Genomic DNA, 26,270 nt, shown 5'->3' with positions numbered 1-26,270 from the left:
CGCCCAAGTGGAGGTTTCCCCGAGGAATCCCCCCCTTGCCTGCCTGCAGCGCTGAAGAGATCCCGAGATCTCTCATAGACTAACATTGCGAACCCAACGCCTGTTTCTACACTGCACCCGGCCGCCCCCGCGCTGCTGAGGGTGAAATTTCTGTGTGGACTTGTGTCCCCCCCGGTGCCCTACAAAACCCCCCTGGTCTGCCCTCCGAAGACGCGGGTACTTACCTGCAAGCAGACCGGAACCGGGGCACCCCCTTCTCTCCATTCTAGCCTATGTGTTCTGGGCACCACTTTGAACTCTGCACCTGACCGGCCCTGAGCTGCTGGTGTGGTGACTTTGGGGTTGCTCTGAACCCCCAACGGTGGGCTACCTTGGACCAAGAACTAAGCCCTGTAAGCGTCTTACTTACCTGGTTAACCTAACAAAAACTTACCTCCCCTAGGAACTGTGAAAATTGCACTAAGTGTCCACTTTTAAAACAGCTATTTGTGAATAACTTGAAAAGTATACATGCAATTTTGATGATTTGAAGTTCCTAAAGTACTTACCTGCAATACCTTTCGAATGAGATATTACATGTAGAATTTGAACCTGTGGTTCTTAAAATAAACTAAGAAAATATATTTTTCTATATAAAAACCTATTGGCTGGATTTGTCTCTGAGTGTGTGTACCTCATTTATTGTCTATGTGTATGTACAACAAATGCTTAACACTACTCCTTGGATAAGCCTACTGCTCGACCACACTACCACAAAATAGAGCATTAGTATTATCTCTTTTTGCCACTATCTTACCTCTAAGGGGAACCCTTGGACTCTGTGCATGCTATTCCTTACTTTGAAATAGCACATACAGAGCCAACTTCCTACATTGGTGGCAGCGGTGGGATACAAGACTTTGCATTTGCTGGACTACTCAGCCAATACCTGATCACACGACAAATTCCAAAATTGTCATTAGAAATTGATTTTTGCAATTTGAAATTTTTCTAAATTCTTAAAAGTCCTGCTAGGGCCTTGTGTGTTAAGTCCCTGTTTAGCATTGTCTTTTAGAGTTTAAAAGTTTGTTAAAAGTTTGAAATTAGATTCTAGAAACAGTTTTAGATTCTTTAAAAAGTCTTCCAACTTTTAGCAAAATAATGTCTGATACAGAGATGAATGTGGTGGAACTCGACACCACACCTTACCTCCATCTTAAGATGAGGGAGCTAAGGTCTCTCTGTAATATAAAGAAAATAACCATTGGCTCCAGACCTACCAAAATTCAGCTCCAGGAGCTGTTGGCAGAGTTTGAAAAAGCCAACCCCTCTGATGATGACATCACAGAGGAAGAAATTAGTGACTTGGAGGCCAATGTCCCTCCTCCAGTCCTAAATAGGGAGAACAGGACCCCTCAAGTCCTGTCTCCAACTGTGTTAGTCAGAAATAGTGAGTCCCTCACAGGAGGGTCCCACATTTCTGAAATCACTGAGGATGCGCTCAGTGAAGATGACCTCCTGTTAGCCAGGATGGCCAAAAGATTGGCTTTAGAGAGACAGCTCCTAGCCATAGAAAGGGAAAGACAAGAGATGGGCCTAGGACCCATCAATGGTGGCAGCAATATAAATAGGGTCAGAGATTCTCCTGACATGTTAAAAATCCCCAAAGGGATTGTGACAAAATATGAAGATGGTGATGACATCACCAAATGGTTCACAGCTTTTGAGAGGGCTTGTGTAACCAGAAAAGTGAACAGATCTCACTGGGGTGCTCTCCTTTGGGAAATGTTCACTGGAAAGTGTAGGGATAGACTCCTCACACTCTCTGGAAAAGATGCAGAATCTTATGACCTCATGAAGGGTACCCTGATTGAAGGCTTTGGATTCTCCACTGAGGAGTACAGGATTAGGTTCAGGGGGGCTCAAAAATCCTCGAGCCAGACCTGGGTTGACTTTGTTGACTACTCAGTGAAAACACTAGATGGTTGGATTCAAGGCAGTGGTGTAAGTAATTATGATGGGCTGTACAATTTATTTGTGAAAGAACACCTGTTAAGTAATTGTTTCAATGATAAACTGCATCAGCATCTGGTAGACCTAGGACCAATTTCTCCCCAAGAATTGGGAAAGAAGGCGGACCATTGGGTCAAGACAAGGGTGTCCAAGACTTCAACAGGGGGTGACCAAAAGAAAGGGGTCACAAAGACTCCCCAGGGGAAGGGTGATGAGACAACCAAAACTAAAAATAGTAAAGAGTCTTCTACAGGCCCCCAAAAACCTGCACAGGAGGGTGGGCCCAGAGCCTCTTCACAAAACAATGGGTACAAGGGTAAAAACTTTGATCCCAAAAAGGCCTGGTGTCATAGCTGTAAACAGCATGGACACCAAACTGGAGACAAGGCCTGTCCCAAGAAAGGTTCCACTCCAAACTCCCATCCAGGTAACACTGGTATGGCTAGTCTCCAAGTGGGATCAACAGTGTGCCCAGAGCAAATCAGGGTCCACACTGAAGCTACTCTGGTTTCTGAGGGTGGGGTGGATTTAGCCACACTAGCTGTCTGGCCGCCTAACATGCAAAAATAGACAGCAACTCTTAATTAATGGGACTAGAATAGAGGGCCTGAGGGATACAGGTGCCAGTGTCACCATGGTGACAGAGAAACTGGTTTCCCCTGGCCAATACCTGACTGGAAAAACTTACACAGTCACCAACGCTGACAATCAGAGAAAAGTACATCCCATGGCAATGGTTACTTTAGAATGGGGAGGGGTCAATGGCCTGAAACAGGTGGTGGTCTCCTCAAATATCCCAGTGGACTGTCTGCTTGGAAATGACCTGGAGTCCTCAGCATGGGCTGAGGTAGAACTAAAAACCCATGCAGCAATGCTGGGTATCCCTGAACTGGTGTGTGTGAAAACAAGAGCACAGTGCAAGGCACAGGGTGAACAAGTAGAGCTGGAGTCTGGAAGAATGGCCCAGCCTACCAAGAGAACAGGAAAGTCAGTTGGGAAACCAACTACAACACAGCAAAAGAAAGGGAACCTCTCTTCTCAGGAAGAAGTTCTGCCCTCTGAGGGAACTGAGCCTTTGGAGCTTGAACCTTATCAGGTTGAGCTCTTAGGCCCAGGGGGACCCTCAAGGGAGGAGCTGTGTAAGGGACAAGAAACCTGTCCCTCTCTTGAAGGCCTTAGGCAGCAAGCTGCTGAAGAGTCCAAAGGCAAGAAAAATGGAACGCATAGGGTCTATTGGGAAGATGGACTCCTGTACACTGAGGCCAGAGACCCCAAACCTGGTGCCACTAGGAGAGTGGTAGTGCCTCAGCTGTTCAGGAAGTTCATCCTAACATTGGCCCATGACATTCCCCTTGCTGGACATTTGGGACAAACCAAGACGTGGGAGAGGTTAGTCAACCACTTCTACTGGCCCAATATGTCCAACATGGTTAAGGAGTTTTGCCTCTCCTGCCCCACCTGTCAAGCTAGTGGTAAGACAGGTGGACATCCAAAGGCCCCCCTCATTCCACTTCCAGTGGTGGGGGTCCCCTTTGAAAGAGTGGGTGTGGACATAGTTGGTCCACTGGAACCTCCCACAGCCTCAGGAAATATGTATATCCTGGTAGTAGTGGATCATGCTACCAGGTATCCTGAAGCTATTCCCCTTAGGTCGACTACTGCCCCTGCAGTAGCCAAGGCCCTCATTGGTATCTTTACCAGAGTGGGTTTCCCTAAGGAGGTGGTGTCTGACAGAGGTACCAACTTCATGTCAGCATACCTAAAGCACATGTGGAATGAGTGTGGAGTGACTTATAAATTCACTACACCATACCATCCACAAACTAATGGCTTGGTTGAGAGATTCAACAAGACATTAAAAGGCATGATCATGGGGCTCCCAGAAAAACTCAAAAGGAGATGGGATGTCCTCTTGCCATGCCTGCTTTTCGCTTACAGAGAGGTGCCACAGAAGGGAGTAGGATTCTCACCCTTTGAACTTCTGTTTGGTCATCCTGTAAGGGGACCACTTGCCCTTGTTAAAGAAGGCTGGGAGAGACCTCTCCATGAGCCTAAACAGGACATAGTGGACTATGTACTTGGCCTTCGCTCTAGAATGGCAGAGTACATGGAAAAGGCAACCAAAAACCTTGAGGCCAGCCAACAGCTCCAGAAGTTTTGGTATGACCAAAAGGCTGCACTGGTTGAGTTCCAACCAGGGCAGAAAGTCTGGGTTCTGGAGCCTGTGGCTCCCAGGGCACTCCAGGACAAATGGAGTGGCCCTTACCCAGTACTAGAAAGGAAGAGTCAGGTCACCTACCTGGTGGACCTGGGCACAAGCAGGAGCCCCAAGAGGGTGATCCATGTGAACCGCCTTAAGCTCTTCCATGACAGGGCTGATGTGAATCTGTTGATGGTAACAGATGAGGATCAGGAGGCAGAGAGTGAACCTCTCCCTGATCTTCTGTCATCAGACCCAAAAGATGGCACAGTAGATGGAGTGATCTACTCAGACACCCTCTCTGGCCAACAGCAAGCTGATTGTAGGAGAGTCCTACAACAGTTTCCTGAACTCTTCTCCTTAACCCCTGGTCAGACACACCTGTGTACCCATGATGTGTGGACACAGGAGACAGCATGCCTGTCAAGAACAAAATCTTTAGACAATCTGACCATGTTAAGGAAAGCATCAAGGTGGAAGTCCACAATATGCTGGAATTGGGAGTAATTGAGCGCTCTGACAGCCCCTGGGCTAGCCCAGTGGTCTTAGTCCCCAAACCTCACACCAAAGATGGCAAGAAAGAGATGAGGTTTTGTGTGGACTACAGAGGGCTCAATTCTGTCACCAAGACAGATGCCCATCCAATTCCAAGAGCTGATGAGCTCATTGATAAATTAGGTGCTGCCCAATTCCTAAGTACCTTTGACTTGACAGCAGGGTACTGGCAAATAAAAATGGCACCTGGAGCAAAAGAAAAGACAGCATTCTCCACACCTGATGGGCATTATCAGTTTACTGTTATGCCCTTTGGTTTAAAGAATGCCCCTGCCACCTTCCAAAGGTTGGTGAATCAAGTCCTTGCTGGTTTGGAGTCCTTTAGCACAGCTTATCTAGACGATATTGCTGTCTTTAGCTCCACCTGGCAGGATCACCTGGTCCACCTGAAGAAGGTTTTGAAGGCTCTGCAATCTGCAGGCCTCTCTATCAAGGCATCCAAATGCCAGATAGGGCAGGGAACTGTGGTTTACTTGGGCCACCTTGTAGGTGGAGGCCAAGTTCAGCCACTCCAACCCAAGATCCAGACTATTCTGGACTGGGTAGCTCCAAAAACCCAGACTCAAGTCAGGGCATTCCTTGGCTTGACTGGGTACTATAGGAGGTTTGTGAAGGGATATGGATCCATTGTGACAGCCCTCACTGAACTCACCTCCAAGAAAATGCCCAAGAAAGTGAACTGGACTGTGGAATGCCAACAGGCCTTTGACACCCTGAAACAAGCAATGTGCTCAGCACCAGTTCTAAAAGCTCCAGATTATTCTAAGCAGTTCATTGTGCAGACTGATGCCTCTGAACATGGGATAGGGGCAGTTTTGTCCCAAACAAATGATGATGGCCTTGACCAGCCTGTTGCTTTCATTAGCAGGAGGTTACTCCCCAGGGAGCAGCGTTGGAGTGCCATTGAGAGGGAGGCCTTTGCTGTGGTTTGGTCCCTGAAGAAGCTGAGACCATACCTCTTTGGGACTCACTTCCTAGTTCAAACTGACCACAGACCTCTCAAATGGCTGATGCAAATGAAAGGTGAAAATCCTAAACTGTTGAGGTGGTCCATCTCCCTACAGGGAATGGACTTTATAGTGGAACACAGACCTGGGACTGCCCATGCCAATGCAGATGGCCTTTCCAGGTTCTTCCACTTAGAAAATGAAGACTCTCTTGGGAAAGGTTAGTCTCATCCTCTTTCGTTTGGGGGGGGGTTGTGTAAGGAAATGCCTCCTTGGCATGGTTGCCCCCTGACTTTTTGCCTTTGCTGATGCTATGTTTACAATTGAAAGTGTGCTGAGGCCTGCTAACCAGGCCCCAGCACCAGTGTTCTTTCCCTAACCTGTACTTTTGTATCCACAATTGGCAGACCCTGGCATCCAGATAAGTCCCTTGTAACTGGTACTTCTAGTACCAAGGGCCCTGATGCCAAGGAAGGTCTCTAAGGGCTGCAGCATGTCTTATGCCACCCTGGAGACCTCTCACTCAGCACAGACACCCTGCTTGCCAGCTTGTGTGTGCTAGTGAGGACAAAACGAGTAAGTCGACATGGCACTCCCCTCAGGGTGCCATGCCAGCCTCTCACTGCCTATGCAGTATAGGTAAGACACCCCTCTAGCAGGCCTTACAGCCCTAAGGCAGGGTGCACTATACCATAGGTGAGGGTACCAGTGCATGAGCATGGTACCCCTACAGTGTCTAAACAAAACCTTAGACATTGTAAGTGCAGGGTAGCCATAAGAGTATATGGTCTGGGAGTTTGTCAAACACGAACTCCACAGCACCATAATGGCTACACTGAAAGCTGGGAAGTTTGGTATCAAACTTCTCAGCACAATAAATGCACACTGATGCCAGTGTACATTTTATTGTAAAATACACCCCAGAGGGCACCTTAGAGGTGCCCCCTGAAACTTAACCGACTATCTGTGTAGGCTGACTAGTTTTAGCAGCCTGCCACAAACCGAGACATGTTGCTGGCCCCATGGGGAGAGTGCCTTTGTCACTCTGAGGCCAGTAACAAAGCCTGCACTGGGTGGAGATGCTAACACCTCCCCCAGGCAGGAATTGTCACACCTGGCGGTGAGCCTCAAAGGCTCACCTCCTTTGTGCCAACCCAGCAGGACACTCCAGCTAGTGGAGTTGCCCGCCCCCTCCGGCCAGGCCCCACTTTTGGCGGCAAGGCCGGAGAAAATAATGAGAAAAACAAGGAGGAGTCACTGGCCAGTCAGGACAGCCCCTAAGGTGTCCTGAGCTGAGGTGACTCTGACTTTTAGAAATCCTCCATCTTGCAGATGGAGGATTCCCCCAATAGGGTTAGGATTGTGACCCCCTCCCCTTGGGAGGAGGCACAAAGAGGGTGTACCCACCCTCAGGGCTAGTAGCCATTGGCTACTAACCCCCCAGACCTAAACACGCCCTTAAATGTAGTATTTAAGGGCTACCCTGAACCCTAGAAAATTAGATTCCTGCAACTACAAGACGAAGGACTGCCCAGCTGAAAACCCCTGCAGCGGAAGACCAGAAGACGACAACTGCCTTGGCTCCAGAAACTCACCGGCCTGTCTCCTGCCTTCCAAAGATCCTGCTCCAGCGACGCCTTCCAAAGGGACCAGCGACCTCGACATCCTCTGAGGACTGCCCCTGCTTCGAAAAGACAAGAAACTCCCGAGGACAGCGGACCTGCTCCAAGAAAAGCTGCAACTTTGTTTCCAGCAGCTTTAAAGAACCCTGCAAACTCCCCGCAAGAAGCGTGAGACTTGCAACACTGCACCCGGCGACCCCGACTCGGCTGGTGGCGATCCAACACCTCAGGAGGGACCCCAGGACTACTCTGATACTGTGAGTACCAAAACCTGTCCCCCCTGAGCCCCCACAGCGCCGCCTGCAGAGGGAATCCCGAGGCTTCCCCTGACCGCGACTCTTTGAACCTAAAGTCCCGACGCCTGGGAGAGACCCTGCACCCGCAGCCCCCAGGACCTGAAGGACCGGACTTTCACTGGAGGAGTGACCCCCAGGAGTCCCTCTCCCTCGCCCAAGTGGAGGTTTCCCCGAGGAATCCCCCCCTTGCCTGCCTGCAGCGCTGAAGAGATCCCGAGATCTCTCATAGACTAACATTGCGAACCCGACGCCTGTTTCTACACTGCACCCGGCCGCCCCCGCGCTGCTGAGGGTGAAATTTCTGTGTGGACTTGTGTCCCCCCCGGTGCCCTACAAAACCCCCCTGGTCTGCCCTCCGAAGACGCGGGTACTTACCTGCAAGCAGACCGGAACCGGGGCACCCCCTTCTCTCCATTCTAGCCTATGTGTTCTGGGCACCACTTTGAACTCTGCACCTGACCGGCCCTGAGCTGCTGGTGTGGTGACTTTGGGGTTGCTCTGAACCCCCAACGGTGGGCTACCTTGGACCAAGAACTAAGCCCTGTAAGCGTCTTACTTACCTGGTTAACCTAACAAAAACTTACCTCCCCTAGGAACTGTGAAAATTGCACTAAGTGTCCACTTTTAAAACAGCTATTTGTGAATAACTTGAAAAGTATACATGCAATTTTGATGATTTGAAGTTCCTAAAGTACTTACCTGCAATACCTTTCGAATGAGATATTACATGTAGAATTTGAACCTGTGGTTCTTAAAATAAACTAAGAAAAGATATTTTTCTATATAAAAACCTATTGGCTGGATTTGTCTCTGAGTGTGTGTACCTCATTTATTGTCTATGTGTATGTACAACAAATGCTTAACACTACTCCTTGGATAAGCCTACTGCTCGACCACACTACCACAAAATAGAGCATTAGTATTATCTCTTTTTGCCACTATCTTACCTCTAAGGGGAACCCTTGGACTCTGTGCATGCTATTCCTTACTTTGAAATAGCACATACAGAGCCAACTTCCTACAACATGCTTTTTTTGTTTTTAATTTATTGTTTGGAATGGCTGTTGGCCATCTTGGAGCAATAATTTGAAATGCGATAGTGGCCACCAGTGTGTCATCACACATGCCCACGCAGGGGCTGCCTCTTGAAACATGTTACCTTTGAGAACAACATTCCAAGGTGGCCAACCATCCATGTGCTGTGATGCAGCAGTATCCATCTTGGACGTATTTCTTTTTTTTTTTTTTTGCGAGAATTCATTCCTAGATCTACACCAATGCTTAATAATGCACGTGTAAACATGTTGAGACACACTGGTGCAAAGCTTGTTCAGTGCTCTGAATGCTGTGCAATTTAAACAGAAAAGTTCATGGCAATCAGGATAGCATATGTGAAAAAAGCTTGTAAGACTATGTATACAACTGAACTGGTACTCTGCCAAGCCTCCAGGTCTGTTATAACTGAAATCTAAAGCCGCTGAGAATTATGGTTTGTGTTCCTTCTACACTCTTTAAAATGTAGGCATCAGTGTCAAATGTGCATGAGCAGTCACAGTTCACCTTGTCTGTTTTCCGTAAAGTGGTTTTAGGGAGAGTAGGGAACGTTTAAGAGGTTTTGCATTAGAAGCCAATTGGTACTAATTTCTAAGCAGATGCCATTCATTTGTCTTTGAGCCCAAAGTGATTACATAGATACTTGTAGAATACACCATCAATTATAATAGAAAAGGGATTTTTCACCCAAGTAAAAGTTAAGTGGCTGCAATAGAGAATATTTTGTGACCACTGATTATTACAGAAAGGTAATATTGATTTAATAAACTCTGAACCTCTTCTCTTGTGTTCCCAGGGACGATGACGACATTAATGATGTAGCATCAATGGCCGGCGTCAACCTATCTGAGGAGAGTGCGAGGATATTGGCGACAAACTCCGAGTTAGTGGGCACTTTAACACGGTCGTGTAAAGATGAGACTTTCCTTCTTCCTACATTATTGCAACGAAGAATCCTTGAAATAGGTATGTAAGCAAGAGTCCACCGCAGTGGCTTCTGATACTGCTCATGGGTGTGCCCTGTATTTTGCCATCTTCATGAATGCCATTGTTAAACTTCTGGGAACTTTAGAATAATGTTTGATTACCTTTGCTTCTCAAATGGAAAAATATTCATGTAGGATAGATGTTTAAATATTGTTTGTGAAATTAATGCTACAGGTATGTGTAAGGGTGCAGATTAGGGTGAAGTATGAAAGTAAACAAAAATAAACTAGCTGAGTGAAACAGACAATTCACGATAGCTGAGGCTATGTAGTTTTCAGTCATCATGGCCTTTTCACTGATATCCCAGGTGCCCACAGGAATTCAATTGTGGGCACCAATCATGCTGTGGCTTACCCGAAGTGGTGTATGTCACCCTTGACCCCAGGCACCCTTCCAAAAAGTTCATGGAGACAGAGCGCTTGGAGACAGAGCGCTTGGAGACAGAGCGCTTGGAGACAGAGCGCTTGGAGACAGAGCGCTTGGACAAACTTGAAGCCTTATGTGGAGTACTCAACATAGATCCTTTACAAGCCAAGCTCTCAGATGTTTTATTGTATGTCTTGTTTTTCCAGCAAGGTCCTGCAGTGGACACTATGAAAGGTTATTTGTTGACCCTTTGGCCTTTTTCATTTTTTTTTTTTTTTTTTTAAATCAACCGTCCTTTTTTTTTTTTTTAACCATGTACTGTGATGCAGTTTATTAAATGTTTGATGTTTTCTCCAAATCAGTTTGTGATGCCATAGTGTGACCCAAACTTTCTGTACTCCCTTCGAGCAAATGCACAGCTGCTAGTTTTGTCTCCTGGCTCTAAAAACTGTCTTCCTCATTGTACTCACCTCAGCTTGTTGCGTGAATGAGATTCAGATTCTATCTCTTCAACCTTCCTACTCCACCTTTTTCCCAGTCAAATTGATGCTAAAGACTTGACCAGCTTTCTTGCCTTAAGGTGAGACTCTCTTCCATGTTGGGCAATCCATCAGCCTGACCGTGCTCTTCGCTCCTCTTAAAAATGCAAAAGAGGCCTCACCGGCACCTAGAAAGGTGTTTGAGATTTTACTTTGGTGGTAGCAAGAAACACTGAATGGACGATCAGCTTTTTGGGGGTTTCACTAGGCGAAGAAAAAGAAGACTGCAGAAGAGGACCATGATGAGGTGCACAGTCCCCTGCATTCAGATCTGCCACACACTGGAAAGAATGAACCTCCAAAAGGTCAGAGAGCTTGTTCCACCAGAGCCATGGCTGGTACTACAGCTCAGGTAGTGTATGTGCTTGATATCTGCCAGTCTGTAATTTGGGCCACAGTGCAGAAGTTCACAAAGCACTACTGCATTGACAACTAGATCTAACGAGAGGGGCTTTTTACCTGTATGGTCCTGCATAATTTTTTGCTCTGATAGCACTCCACAGATCCTCAGTCTTCAGGATGTATTGTTTTGGTATTTATTTTAAGGTGAGGATTCTGCTTTTCGAAATATCTATCAGAAAAAACAAGTTACTTACCCTCTTAACACTAAATCTGGTGGTTACTGTAACTGTAGATTTCTCACTGTCCTCCCTCCTCCCCATTCTGTTGAGTGGCCTCTTTTTAACATATAAACAGGTCCCAAATTGGACATCTGCACCCTTGTACTACCAGTTGTTTGTGCTCGGCATTTAAGGAGCTGAAAGAGACCAGCAAGAAACTGATGTCAGTGCACAGGGGTGGTGCTCATACATGACTGCTTAATCACTTCAGGGGTGGTATAGAGTCAGCTTGGAGCACACAGTGACAACTCGTGGCATGGGGAGCAATGGTAGTGAAAGCTTTCCAGATTCAGTCTGGCTCCTGTGGAGTAATCTAAGGGTAGGAATCTGTGGTTGGATAGAGTATTGACCAGAAAGTGCGTCAGTACGATCAGGCTTGCAGTGCTATTCCCTTGAGTTAATAAAGACTAATTCAATGTCAGTATTAAGTTGTTATTGTGATTTATTAGGCACAGATACACTCAAGCATCTTAGCTTTGCCAACAAAAGAGGTTGAATACTGGCAGGATCCATTTGCTAAGTAAGTGGGTTTTAAGGGAAAGCTTTAAAATGGTTAGATTTGGTGATATCACAGAGCTCCTTTGGGGGTCATTCTCATGTCCCACAACCCTGGAAACTCTCCCTGTGCTTTTGACATGTTTGAACTTCTGCAGAAGTGAGGAGCTGGGATGGGAAGAGTCTAACTGAGGCTTTAAGGTATTACGTTTATGACCAAAGGAGGTCTGGGGCTGTGAAAGGCTCAGTGCAACAGGTAGAGAACATTAAATTGATTGTTACACTGGCAGCCAGTGTAGATTGTTGTGGGCTTGTGAAACATGATCAAATTTCCGTAAGCTGCTGATAAGTCTTTGGTAATTCATTGATGTAGAAGACATCAATATAAAACATAGCAGGAGGCTAGATGGTCCACGATATAAGCCTTGACCATTACTGCGTTATCGGGTGGAATCTGTTTCAGCATATTAATTTTGACTTTCGGGGTAGAACAACAATTCTTGATCAAACAGGACTGTTAAATTCCTGACTGCAGAATCTAGAATCTGGACCGGGCAAAGCTAGAGTGGCCTCAGGTCAGGTGTCCAGAAGAAAAAATTTCACAGAATCTGTTTTCTCTAGTTTGTTTGAAAAAGTTATTGGGCATCTATGACTGAAAGGCTTACAAGACCATCTTACAGCCATGTAATGGTTATAGTATTAGTGCCTTTCCGACAGAATTTGAGCAGCAGTTTGTATTTTCAGCCTAGGACAGATTGTTAAAATCAGAGAAGCAGGCTAATACATAGATTAAACAGAATCTGTTAGAAAGCTAGTCCTTGAGATACTCAACTTGGTACACCAAATCAGCATAGCATAGCATAGCAGGGAAGAGATGTAGATTGCAACTGTTTAATCTGGAAGGGCAAAAACCACTGACGACCTCCATTTCACCAAGCAGTTCTGAGATGATTAAGATTGGCATAGTTTACCGTTTTGAACACAGCAGATAGGTCCAAGATTAGTAGCCCCCACTGCCTGTCCATCATCCTGCTAAAAGTTAACTTTTCTATGATCTTTGACAATCATTGAGTTCTGTTAACTCCTAGAGGTCTTAGCATACATAGCACTAAGTTGGACGATTTACGCTACAACACACTCTTCTGTACTAAAGTGGCCTTTAACTTGTATTATGTTTTTACTTGTAAACATCGCTTTCCCCCACCTTCCATCCAGTACTCCTTACTGTTTGACAACTGCTGAGGTACCATTGTAAGACAGTCCAAGCAAAACACTGCATAAGATTCATATTGAAGCTGATCTGGAGGTTTCTTCATGTTGTGCAGTGGACGTGCGCGGTGGGCGCAAGCCTGGACTGCGCACAGCACCAGTCCCCCTGGTCTCCACAGCCAAAACCCCCCCCCCCCCCAATACAACCCTACTCCACTCCCTCAACCCAGGCCCACGCCCCACCTGCACCCTTTCTAGACAGACAGACAGACACACACACACACACACTCCCTTCACCTGCTCCTCCTGTCACTTCTCCTGCTCCACATTCCTCACACCCCACTCCAACCACAGCGACCCCCCCCCCCCCACCAATCACAAAATCCCCAACACAATATACACCCGCTCTACCCCCACACCCACCAACCAGCCCCACCGCATATCACCTCACAACCAGACCACACCCCGCAACAACACCATCGTACAACACAACACCACCCAGCACAACCACCTCAACTGCCTGCTCCTCAACACCCGCTCCCTTCACAAACATGCCATAGAACTCTGGGATCTCATCACATCACACTTACCTGACATCGTCTTCCTCACGGAAACCTGGACCAACTACTCCTCAGAGCCCGACATAGCCACTGCCACCCCCATGGGATACAAACTCCAATGCAAAGACTGCCTTAACAAGCCAGGAGGTGGCATCACCATCCTACACAAAGACACCATTAAAGTCACCACCAACTCCCAAGACACTATTGACAGCGCAGAACACAGGCACTTCCAAATCCACATTAACAACACACACACACACACACCACCACCAACACACCACGCCCTACTGCATGTGGGACAAGATCCTCACAGAACGCTTGAACTCCCTACTGGCTCATAACATCCCCCCCCCCCCCCCCCCACCAACGACCCCCAACACCGGGGCCCACAACCCCTCTAAATGGATCACTACCTACGTAGACACACTAGTCCCCCTCAACAAACACATCGCCACTCGCAACATCAAGAAACGCCCCTTGGTTCACCCCCGAACTCCAAGCGCACATGCCGCCAGGCGGAGAAAGCCTGGCGACAAGAACCCTCTACAACCATCTTCTCCACCCTCAAAACTTCCATTCTCACCCACCACCAACTCATACGCATCACCAAAAGAGCACACTATAAGACACGCCTTGACAACAACTCTCAAAACAGCAAAGAACTCTTCACCATCATTAAAGAGCTATCCAAACCCAAAGCTAGCAACATAGACCCCACACACACACACACAGCCCCTCTGTGACGCCCTCTCCAACCACTTCCACCACAAAATCCTGGACATTTACAACCGCTTCACACCACACACACCCACCAGACACAACCCTCACCCGCCCAACCCAAACCCCACTCACGACCCCCCCACCATACTTACCACCTGGGACCAACCACACACAAAGAAACCGAAAAAGCCATGAATTCCATCCACTCCGTATCCCCCTCCGACCCCTGCCCTCATCGCATCTACAACAAAGCCAGCCCAACCATCGCCCCCATACTCCGCGACATAATCAACTCCTCATTCGACACCGCCACCTACCCAGACCCCTGGAAGCACGTAGAAATCACCGCTCTCCTAAAAAAGCCCAAAGCCAACCCGCAGGTCCTCTCCAACTACTGCCCCATCTCCCTCCTCCCTTTCCTCGCCAAGGTAGCTGAGAAACTAGTCAACGCCCGCCTATCCCACTTTCTCAAGGAAAACACACTAGACCCCTCCCAATCCGGGTTCCGCAAGAACCACAGCACGGAAACCGCCCTCATCGCATGTACTGACGGCATCAGAACCAGAGTCGACAAGGGCGAGACCATCGCACTCATCCTCCTAGACCTCTCTGCAGCCTTTGACACTGTCTGCCACCACACACTCCGCACACGCCTCCACAACACAGGAATTTGTCACAAAGCCTTAGACTGGCTCACCTCCTTCCTCACTGACCGGACCCAAAAAGTCTGCCTCCCACCCTTCCACTCCACTGCTACCAAAATCATCTGCGGAGTCCCCCAGGGGTCCTCCCTCAGCCCCACCCTCTTCAACATTTACATGACCCCCCTCGCCAACATCCTCCGACCACACGGAATCACCATCCTCTCCTACGCAGACGGCTCCCAACTCATCTTCTCCCTCACCCGCAACCCCACCACCGCCAAAACCAACCTACAGGCTGCACTCCTTGACACCACCACCTGGATGACCACAAACCACCTCAAGTTTAACTCCAACAAAACCGAAATCATCATCATCATCATCTTCGGCCCCAACAAAACCATATGGGACGACTCCTGGTGGCCCACTGCCCTAGGCCCCGCACCCACCCCCACAAACCATGCACGCAACCTCATCATCCTCGACCCCTCCCTCTCCATGACCCAGCAAATCAATGCAGTAACCTCCTCCTGCTTCCACACACTCTGCACATTGAAAAAATCCTTCAAATGGATTCCCACAGAGACCAGGAAGACAGTCACCCATGCACTCATCAGCAGCAGGCTAGACTACGGTAACGCCCTCTGTGCCGGCACCACACTCAAACGCAAAGTCCAGAGAATCCAGAGCACAGCCGCACGCCTCATCCTGGACCTCCCCGCCACAAACAAATCTCACCACACCTCAAATCCCTTCACTGAAAGAGTGAACTGCCATACTCACTCCCGCAGCCTCCGATCTGCCGACCTTACACTAGCTACAGTCCTACGCATCCAACGCATCACCACAGGAGGCAGGGCCTTCTCAAACCTCGGCCCCAAAACATGGAACTTCCTCCCCACCAACCTCCTCAAAACCAAAGACATCCTGCTCTTCAGAAAAACCTCAAGACATGGCTGTTCGAACAATGACAATTTCCCCCCCGCCGGCCCAGACGTTCACGGGTGAGTAGCGCGCTCTATACATTTTTTTGATTGATTGATTGATCATGTTCAGTATATCTGTATGGATAATTTGTCAGCCTTAATGTAAGTATTGTCCTGACCTTTCAGAATTTAGGTTGAGGGTTCTGAACTAAACTGCATTTCATGCCTTTCTCATGGGTATGGTAATCATTATTTCATTTTGTGTGGAGTTGTGCTGCTAGGTATGGTATCTTGCAATAGATTTGTATGGTTCTATATTAAAACGGCTGAATTGCCACCATAATCGGTCTCATTGGTTGTTTGCAGTAGTGATGTTGTGCTCCATATCCAGGGCCTTTTATCTGCTGACATCAGTTGGCTCTATTTTACTGTACCTAGGTAAGAAGCACGGTATTACAGAAATTCACCCTGATGTAGTCAGCTACGTGTCGCATGCAACGCAACAACGGCTACAGAACCTGGTGGAAAAAGTATCAGAAACGGCCCAGCAAAAGAACATTTCTTATAAGGTAGGTTTTTTTAAAAGGGAATTCTAAATCAAATGACCACCTTTTTTGTCTTAATGTAATATGTCATTATTACTAATATCGTTCATTCTCAAGTTCTAGCTACTCTGCCACCTAGTTGCAAGACCAGAAACTGGTACTGTAACTATTAATTCTGAGATTTTTCATGTGCCTATTATGCTTCACCCATGCAGTGACTTTATATTTTACATGGAGCATTACGGACCGATCGCAGACCTTTTTGTTTGCACAGATTGCATAGCGAACTGTTAGCAGACACTTTTTTTTTTCTAGTGAATCGGTCACAGGAATGATTCTCCTGTCTTGTCAGTTTGATCTTCTTAAGGACTCAGATGAACTTGGCGGGTCACCCATTTATGGACTCCTGCTTGGTAACGTATCTGTTTAAAAATAGTGTTGTGTCACTATATAGGCAGATCAAGAGGATTATCGCGACATTAAATTGAACAGACCTAGCTGCATGGCCCTAAAAAATACTCTGGGTCTGCTTGCCAACATGGGAAAAATACTTGTTGGTTTTTGAATCTCTCACCTATCATTAGGAGGCTAGACAAAAAAACACAACTGTTAAACCTTCTCAGTTACTATGACAATTAACTAAGGAATTGAGTTAATGCTCATTACATGAAAACCTGAATGTTATAGATTTTGTGATCAAATTGCGTTGTCGTGGAAACTCTACTGTTTATTACTGTTAAGTGGTCTTTTGGACAATATAGTGCGATAGGCTCAGGGATCCTTTAATTTAATACTAGATTTAGAAGCTTGTAGGCTGCTACAATCCTGGAAGAACATTGGTCTGTAGCTGGCTAGAGTGTGCCAACATCTGAGCCATAGTCTGTCAGACCACTGTTGGCTGGTCAAAGTGCAATATATATTGAATTTACATTGAAGCTCACATCACACATTGCTAGTGGAGAGGAGTGCATCACGAGAATGAAGACGTCTGAATTTCAGTTAGGGCTTCGAGACAAATTGAATTGGCTGAAATTCCCCCGGCACCACCCGATGAACTGTAATCTTGCTACCACTACTTCAGTTACCTCATAACCTGGACAAGAAGGTAATAGTTACTTTCATTTGGAATGTGGTACACCTGGGTGTTCTAATTCCATAGCACCCCCTGATGTCCAAAAACCATACAGAGTGAGTTTAGTATCTTTGCATCATTGTCCAACTCACTGGTGGAAAACTGTAGATTTGTCCAGAAAATGTGCTAGAGCTGGGCAGCATCACTTTGGAAAGCCATTCACAGAACTTCATCACAACAAATGGTTATTTTTCTAAAACTAAGTGCCATTAAAGCATCATTGTCACAAATGGTAGAGATGGCCCTTTTATTTCTCATTCCTCTACATCTTTTTCTGAACCGCTCTCTTAGGTAGTGGGGATGCTGTTTCAGTCCATTTGTAAATAAAAACAATTTGACCCCACAAAGCTTCCCCTGTCTCTGGGCCATCTGTTTCATGCTATCCGTGGATTTCGCTCCTTTCCCCTGTTGCATAGGTTCTCATTGTCCTAATGAGACTACTGTATTTGGGCGGCAGGATCATCTGAATTGTGGGGTACTGTGTACCATGCGACACCTGTTGGGCCAATCTGGGTTTTCTGGCCAACTTGCAGTGCCTCATCACTGCCCAAGAGCGGGATGATTGTGGCAACCGGGCGCATGACAGAGTGGACTCCTCAGGGGAATCGTGGTAGATCAGATCTCATCCCTTTCTCTCAGTTACATTAGTCTCACACAAGCAAAACCAAACGGAAGCAGAGTATAGTTCAGTAAGGTTTACTGAAGTAACTGCATCTTAGATAAAATGCCATGTATTGCAATAACTAGGATGATAAAACACACTAGAAGTAAAATTGTGACAAGGAGCGTGAAGCACAAAAACAGTCCCACCATACTGCCACTAGGAATAATATATATTTCCTACCTAAGCTATGTTAGAGCATAGTTTGATAAGCCTTAATCTGCTTTCCAGTTTCCCCCTGGGTAAGAGGTCATCCCCCATACCTGAACAAGGAAGCCTTGTTGTCTAGAAAGACACCGTCCCCATAAAGTGATATGGCAGCCGAAGCAAGCAGCTGTAGCGAAGACTAACAGCAATCAACATAAAGTCGTGGTCATCTGGCTGGAATCTCCCTCTAATGTGTATGGGACAGAGAAGTGTTTTTATAACGAAACAGATGTTCTAAGAAAAGGTCCCCATGTAAAGAAATTTATGTTTCTGTGAATGTCGAAGACACAGCGTCCCACTTTAGCCAGTAACCCTTTCTGACTGCAGCTTTGAGGAAAGCACAAAGTGAAATGAATGCAGTGCTAACTAAAAATTTAATATTTTCCTAGGGGAAAGAACAAACAGAGAAAATAAGCCAACACCGAAAATGTAGCTAATACTAGAAAAATAAGGTGATCCTGAATAAAATGTAACTGGGCTAAAGTGCTCAGCAGGCCTAGTTTGCGAAAATAACGTCTAAAAATTGCTAAAGCAGCTATACACCTGTCTACTGGCCCATTACTTTCAGGCCCCATGAGTCTGGTCGATCAGGGCTCTGAATTTGACACATTTAGCCTCCTCCCTGCCAGTCCCTATACTCGTTTGAAAGGATATCTGCATGTAAACAGAAGTAGAAGTTGGCAGAGTATTTGGGGGCCGAGATGCCCTCGTGTTTTTAATTTTACGAAAACAGTTCCCTTCATTTTTGATGAAAACAGCCACCCTCAAATTGTTAAAGGGGATCTGGTGGTACCTCTGTCTGAGAGTGAAAGTGGGGGTGGTCTAGAGTGCTTTAATTTATGGAGTCACTTAAAGCCTCATGACAAAAATGTATACATTTTGAGAGGTAATGTAAGTTTGCTTTTTGCACAGTGTCCCTTTAACGGACTTATGAAAATGTCTGGACAAGGTAGAGTCTGGGTAGCTATTTCTAATATGTATTCTTTGAAAGCACTACTTCAATTTAATCTAAATCACTGTGCATAATCCAGTTTTAAAATAATGACTTACATATTCACAGTGCTTTCTGTTTCATGCTGGGACATCATAACACCATAAATACACAAGTCACTTTTCCCCACTTCGCCAATGAGGATTCAATTCTGTGACTTGCTGGTCTCAAAAACGGACATCTGCAGTGTTCGCATTAACCAACCTACGTTTCATAATATTTGAGTGCATTTTCCACCAATTAGTTAACTTTGTTTTATTTATTTTAATTTAAGTTGTATGAATTATGGTGTATGCAGTTGCTGTGAAGGTTTAAAAACCACAGAATACTTCCCAAAAAATATTTTCTTGTTTTTAGGCAAGTCTTTGACCACACCACCACAGGGCTCAGGGTCCCAGTTGCCATACTTTTGTTTTTGCATTTTAGTTGCTTACTATAAATAAAAACAGCATGGAAATATGAAATTATCAGTTCCAGGCCATCTTCATTTGCAATTAGGCATTTGCCACTTTCAACAAATGAATTAAATCGAATCCAGCATAGTTACTTCATAGAATTGGGGAACAGACCTCCACCAGTAACACCACATTCAAAGACGTGTAGCACTGAAGAAAAGCATCTACGGCAAGATGTCAAAGACCCCTTCCTTAAGACGGCACTAGAACAGGCACCACGAAAAGAAAAGAACCTCAGTTTATTTGGTTTATCTCCTACAAAAACTAGGCAAGACATGACGGCCCACATTAGATCTTAGGACATTGAGCAGGCTTATAAAACACACATTCCGGATGACTACACTGCAGGAAGTCATCCCACAATAGTAAAAAAGGAGACTATGGCAACCGTAGACCTCAAAGATGCCTACCTACATATACCCATGGATAGCAGGCACAGGAAGTTCTTGTGGTTCCTTATTGATAAGGTACATTTTCAGTTCAAAGTCCTACGGTTTTGGGTAAAGTCTGCTTCAGGGGTTTTCACAAAGTGCCTTGCTGTAGTAGCTAGCCAAGACGTCTTTGAAGTGTCACTAAACTCAGTGAAAGCAAAGGCTTGCCTTGTAGCAGAGAGTCCAGGAACTGACAAGCAAGCTGTCCTCTACCAGAAGAGTCCACATTTGAATTTGAGAATAGTGGGGAAATGATGGGCATTTAGGACACTTTGCATACCCCATATACTAATGTGAGGTTTCACATGAGGCTACGTTTTAGTTACTACAGTAAGAATGGTCACAGGCAATCAGAAGTTGAGAGAATCTAGTGAATGTCATATTGAAAGCACACTAGGAGATACAGTGGTGGAATGCAACTATTGCAGTGGACAGAAGTTTCCAAACTTCCAATACCTTTGGTAATCATTGCAACAGACTCCTAAATGGGGTGGAGTTCCCTCCAGGAAAAGCTATACAGTGGGAGATCATGGAGTGTAGATAAAGCACTGAAACATGAATATGTTGGAGCTCAAAATGGTTTTCCTAGCTATCAAGGCTAGGAAGGAGAGGAAGGTCAGTTAAGACCCAGACAAACAACATAACCACCATGTTCTACCTCAACAAACTTAGGGGACAATTATTTTTACCTGGTGTCCAAACTAGCACAGGACATATGGAAATGGGCTGTCCAAAGAAGGGTAATGCTGGTACCAATACACCTACCAGGTGGACAGATCACAAGAAGGCAGGCAAATGCTTCACAAGAGTGCGAACAAAAGGGACTACATTTGGTGGATGACATCTTTTGGAAGCAGGTCCTACCACACATAGAACGATTTGCAATGCGTGAAAGTGCAAAGTGCCAATGTTTTGCATTGAGTTGTCTACACCACTGGGGGGGTGGGGGGGCAGTGTTGATTGAATGGTCTGCAAATGTCCTATGTTTTTCTCCGATTGATACTGAGAAATTTAAGAATGCAGAATGGCACTAATTCTCATCAGTGGGCCAGACAAACATGTTTTCAGACCTAGGGCTAAAGGCATTGGACTGGGTCATAGGGTTACCAGCGCACCAGGATCTACTGACAATATAGGGGTGGATTAGTCTCATCAGGAACAATCTGCCTTGACCATAGCAGTATGGTTCCTAAGTACTTAGGCTTTTGTCACCTTGGTCTACCTGCAGGCAGGAATCATGGAGATAACTAAAAAAAATCCAGATGGTGTACCACAAGGAAGTTATACGTTTTGAAGAAGATCAGATTGCAGCAGTGGTGAAACAGGAAAGGACTTGGTAAGGGCTACACCCAGGATACTACAGTAGTGCAGAACCTGACATAACTACTAGATGAGCAACTTTCCTACGCCTCACTCAAGGTACACTTGGCTGCTATAGTGGCATATACAAAAAGGAGTAATCGGGAGACGTTTCTTCACCATGCTGCTTAGCAGAGATTCCTGGAGAGAGCAACGAGAATGGCACCCCCTATGTGGAACTTCAACCTACTGTGGAATCAGTTGATGAATCGCTTTCTGAATCCCTGCATAACGTGGGACTCTAACATCTAACGCTAATCACAGCCTTCCTGAGTGCCATCACATCTGCAAGGAGAGTTAGAGAGCTCTATGCTGGTACAACGCATGAGCATTATCTGCAGATTCACCAGGACAGTAGTGATGAGTACAAACAGTTTATGCCAAAGGTGGTATCACACTTTCATGTTAATAAAGTCATACATTTGCCATCAGTCTACAACACAAGCAAGGTGCCCTATATACACTGAATGTTAGAAGGGCAACTATGTGCTACTTATGAAAGACAAAACCAATCAGGAAAGGGGAACCGTTGTCTTTAACCTCCTTCGCAGGAACAGGCAGCAGTTCCTCAGTCACAAAAAGAACCATTGCAAGATAGATAATCCGAACAAGACAGACTTTTTAAGCTGGTGTGACATTTGGAGATGAGCCAAGGACACACAATAAGGAAGAAGGGAGCAACACACTCTTTTCCCTCCACCCCCCCTTCGTTGCTCATATATCCTTAAATTACATCTGTATGGCAACAACATGATCTTATGTACACACCTGTACAAAACTTTATTGGGTAGATGGTCAAGCCAGCAAGGAGGCTCAGAAGGGAAAAAGTGTATTAGAAGCACTGTTTGCAAATGCACACTCTGGTAATCCTAATTTCCCAAGGGAAAATGTATATGGCTAAAAGGCCAATGCACAGAATGTGAATGCAGAAAAGATTCAAGCAGCAAAATGGAACAGTTCCTTACCTAGAGAAGCAGCTTGAAGAATATTCTGGACTTAGATGTGACCCTCCGACAACCACAGATGAGGTTAGTTGGCGAGCAGGTAAAATAAGCAACGTATAATAAGAGTAAACCATTCAATGAAGTTTTCCAAAAACATGGGAAAAAGAATGTAAGGGTGACTACATCTGGTTTCTGAGGCATATGTCTGACGTCACTCAAGGAGAGACAATGGACCAAACAGTCAACTTACTGATGCTCACCACAAACAGAGAAAAGGGACTAAAAGAACCAGTTCCAGACCAACCACTAGATGGTGGAATAAAGCATAGCGTGTGAATCCAGAAAATTGTCAAGCATCCAAACTACTCAACTAGGTAAGTACCGTTTCAGCACTGTAAAGAAATAACTTCCTGCCATCCATAAAGTGAAAATCTCGAATACAGCCGCCCTCAACAACTAACGATTTTGAAACAAGAGATACAGAACTTACCTTAAAAGATGCATTCATAACAGGATCATTACAAGGAAGAGAGACCGGTGTATATTTCCTCATTTCATTATCAGGACTTTAGTCTAAGACCATTATTGGAACAACGGTTTATAAACAGATTTCTAAAGATTAAAAAGTTACAAATCAGAACTCTTCTCTTTGGGATGAACAATTTCCTTGCATCAGTAGCCCGCAGGATATATACTTTCACATCTTATTTCTTCCTCATGTGTAATGAAAGTGATGGCCTACCAATTCAAGGTCTGGCCTTAGACATCTGATCTGCCTCAAGAGTGTTCACAAACACTCCGCAGCATATCAAAGATGTCTGACAATTTATTTGTCCCCATACCTAGACAATTCACTGGCAAAGGTGAGTTTAAGCTCAAACACATAAAGAATAGAGGTGGATACTAAATAAGGAATCACAGTCCCTATAAATGATTCCTCTCCTATACTAGAGTTAAAAATGTTCCTAGGGGCAAAATTGACGTCTGTATGTGAATGGCCACACTTATTAGAAGATTAAGTGCATTGCAAAACTTGATTCCCTCTTGCAAGATGTCTTGGTCTCGGACAATGAGGAACGTGATGGTGAGAATAATGGCTTTACTATGCACATCTTCCATAGTGTAGTGAATCCTAGTTCGTTTTAATGGGATAAGAGGAGTTAGCTTAGCCTCTGACTTGTAGACTCGTGCCCCCGTCACCTAGTGACTTTTAACCTACTTAGCTTGCTCTGTCTTAGCCCATTTAATTATTTATTTCTTCTAAGATGGCTGCCATGTTTATAGTTAGGCCACTTGTTATTGGTAACATTCAGTGTCACCGCGTCAAGATCAAGCACCAAAGACAAACAAACAGTAGGTGTTCACACTTAGGGATTTTCCCTCTCTATACTTTCGAGGGATTGTTGATATTAATTGCCGTCCCAAGCATGTCCGTTATCTATTGTTTAGGAACACACCTACATCAAGGGACCTTGTAGATCTGTATAAATACATCACACTTTAGACAGATAATCAGAGGGATTCCGACCAGAGGGTATCGCCACCATCGCTGATACCGATGCTGCAGTCGTCTTGACACTGACCCAGTCTTCGTGTCCCTGCGGAGTCTGAGATAGAGACCTCATTCCAAGGTAATGAGGGTTGGGGGCTCCTCTCATGGACATGGCATTGGCAGATTAGGTTTAACAAACCCAGCTCTCCTTTAGGTAGGAGGTTAGGCCTTTCACATTAGGGTATTAGGGCACATTACATCTCATATCTTTTTTACGTATTGCAAGATGGTGTGGGTCCTTGTAATAATGACTCTCGTCTTCACAATTCTGTTTCTTGCATTTTTTATTATCCTAATCATTGCAGCCCATGCAACTTATCGCAAATTGCAGTTATGTTAAATAAAAACTATAGTAACTTTACTGCATCTGTGTCATTGCCTGTGTTTGTATGAGACATGATATATCTGTGAGAAAAGGGTAATCTCCGTTTAACCACGACACTCCCTGAGACATCTTATTCTCGAGTCCATGCGTAACGGCTGCCATAAATCACCTTTTACTATTGTGTTTCTGGTGAGGTGCTGCTAGTGAGCCGGTAAGGTGGGACAACAGTTGCTTCTTGTTGTAGGAAAGGCGTAGTCGCTTACAAACAAAAGTACTGTCATCCCTAAACCAGCAGTCTTGCTCAGAGCAAGAGTCCAAACTACGACAATAGGAATCCTATGTTGTTTACTCTACATTCTAAATGTGGTAACTTACTGCTATGACGTAGCAACAGTTTATGCCAAAGGTGGTATCAAAAGATAACAAAACTTGTTACCTACTGCTGCTGCACCATAAAGACCTTCCCGGCGAGGCTGATAGGACTGTCGGAGAGCCTGTCAGCGCAGCACTGATTATTTGCTTTGACTGAAAGTATTAAGCATAGCTGCAGGAGGGGGAAGGAAGACAGCGAAGTGGGTGGGTTGGTTAAGGGTTGAATGTAAAGTATGTTTTTTCCCATTAGGGTTGGCGAGGATTGAATATTATGTATGGCTCCTCCATTTGTCCTCTGCCCGAGTAGCAGGAGAAAGCTGTGGCATGTGATTTTGGAAGCTATACATAGCATAAAATATAGATGGGTAAAAAGTGAATTAAGGAGATGTTTTTCACCTCAGGGTTCTGCGTGACATCATTGATAACTCGGGCTATGCTGTCATTTTCCATTTGATGTCACGTAGATACCCTCAGTGAAAATATCCCCAAATTCACTGTTACCTGTCTATAATTCTATCTGTATCCAATTACACCCGAGACCAATTCAGGAATGGATAAACAATCCATGGTCACAACCTTTAAGATAATGGAAGAATGTTGTAGCTGTCACAAATCTGGTCCAAAATAAGTTACGGTCATATTCAGAGCATGGTCATGCAGATCCTAAATGCCAACAGGGACCCAGTGTTCTTTGTAAACAGATTAGGAAAAAATACTTTTACTACCAATTTCAGTTAGCACAGGAGTAATGAAAGTGGACAGTCACTCAAAACACTGACAGCACACTATGGAAAATGTTCAGGTTTGCAGGTACACATCAAATAAGAGTGAAAATCAAACCGGAAAGTACTAGATCACATTATTCTGCTGGAACCTCAGAGCCTACTTTGTTAGAAATCCAGAACGCTAAAGCTTCAGTTCCCTGCATTAACAACCAAGGTCCGCGGTAATGCACTGTTATAGCTGGTACAGCAAATTTGCATACACGTTTTCTCGGTTACCGTTTAATCCAGACTGATAAGCCAATTCAGACCTTCAAAGACTACTAATATTAATAGCACCAATGTTGCCATGACACATCTGGTAGTCTAAAACATACATGAAGATGTCAGAAAGACGCCATCACCTTACCAATCCACATTAATTTGCTTACATTGCAGAGGGGAAAGGTTTAACATCCAGAACCTTAGACTTTACATCTGGGAGCCTGGCTCCAGAATTAACAGCTTGGACACTTACAATTGCTAGAAACGTAGATGACTATTCTCAAATAAGCAAGTAAAACCTATATTAGGAAATTATTTAGTTACTGCAACGAGTGTCAAAAACAACCACTCGGAAACAGGCGGAAAGATAATTATACCATTCACAGCATGAATCTCTTCTGGATTCACATGATGTGCATTACTCTGCCATCTAGTGATTGGGTCCAAAATTGTCTTTTTTTGAGTGTGACCATAGTCTATCACCATGTGGGGCTATGTTTATCCTCCAATCAAGTTAGACTTACAGAAGCCCCTGTGTGTGGTCGCCATCTTCAAATTCGTTTCTTTGCCGACAGGTCT

General features: G+C 45.3%; 1 protein-coding gene across 2 annotated transcripts in view; it reads left to right on the top strand.

Annotated features, from left to right (window-relative positions):
• TAF4 (TATA-box binding protein associated factor 4) overlaps positions 1 to 26,270 on the top strand; it is a 262,275-nt gene that overhangs the window by 194,660 nt on the left and 41,345 nt on the right. For both annotated transcript variants that reach the window (XM_069243139.1, XM_069243138.1), the window contains exons 11-12: positions 9,462 to 9,631; positions 16,170 to 16,300. In XM_069243139.1, the coding sequence (XP_069099240.1) occupies positions 9,462 to 9,631; positions 16,170 to 16,300 (301 nt within the window). The remainder of the gene's footprint in view (positions 1 to 9,461; positions 9,632 to 16,169; positions 16,301 to 26,270) is intronic.

Source organism: Pleurodeles waltl, chromosome 7 (assembly GCF_031143425.1).
Source record: "Pleurodeles waltl isolate 20211129_DDA chromosome 7, aPleWal1.hap1.20221129, whole genome shotgun sequence".
NCBI lineage: Eukaryota > Metazoa > Chordata > Amphibia > Caudata > Salamandridae > Pleurodeles > Pleurodeles waltl.
This window is presented reverse-complemented; position numbering and strand designations above follow the sequence as displayed.